At 40.3% G+C, this 633-nt stretch overlaps 1 protein-coding gene across 1 annotated transcript in view; it reads left to right on the forward strand.

Moving 5' to 3' along the window:
- LOC106511603 (uncharacterized) overlaps positions 1 to 633 on the forward strand; it is a gene marked incomplete at its 5' end in the record, with an annotated part of 11,555 nt that overhangs the window by 8,268 nt on the left and 2,654 nt on the right. The window contains 3 exon segments of the mRNA XM_014000360.1: positions 1 to 206; positions 285 to 450; positions 530 to 623. Of these exon segments, the coding sequence (XP_013855814.1) occupies positions 1 to 206; positions 285 to 450; positions 530 to 623 (466 nt within the window).

The raw sequence follows: 633 nt of genomic DNA on the forward strand, positions 1-633 counted from the left end.
ATCAGAGGGAGGCTTTAACATCTGAACAGCTGTTTGGGGATGAATGCAAAGAAGCAATGTCCATAATGAAGCATTCGTCAGACAAGGAAGTCGTTAAGGAGAAAATGAAGAGAACCTTTAAGCATAGACAGAATATGCTACGTGATCTGGAGCAGTCATCGCTCATCTTGGATCACTTTGAAAGATTCTTGGATACACCGGGCTTAGTAAGAAACTTAGACTTGAATAATTGATTGATATTTTGTAAATGTATTTTGATGGAATTTCTTTTTTGTCTGTGTTAGGTTGAGCAGGACTTTAACATGCTCTTTGATGAAGACATATCGGGGAAGTTCCTTGCAAAATGGCCAACATTCTACAAACCGAGAGTCATCACTGTCAGCAAAAGTGTTCGACAGAGTGCTTATCTGGATGACCTTCTGTCTGCTCAGGAGGAATCAAGTGACTATGGTGGGTATTAATAAATAAAAATGTTCAACAGAACATGTGCATTTGATTCTAAAGATGGTGTGTGTTGTGATTCCATTAGAATGGGATAGTGACTTGGCAGCCATTCTCCTGCTGGTTCATCTCTTGCCTCCAACTGCGAAGGGGAAGAGACAAGGAAAAATAAGTACAACCGATGCTGCTGAT

Source organism: Austrofundulus limnaeus, unplaced genomic scaffold, assembly GCF_001266775.1.
Source record: "Austrofundulus limnaeus strain Quisiro unplaced genomic scaffold, Austrofundulus_limnaeus-1.0 Scaffold2983, whole genome shotgun sequence".
Lineage (NCBI taxonomy): Eukaryota > Metazoa > Chordata > Actinopteri > Cyprinodontiformes > Rivulidae > Austrofundulus > Austrofundulus limnaeus.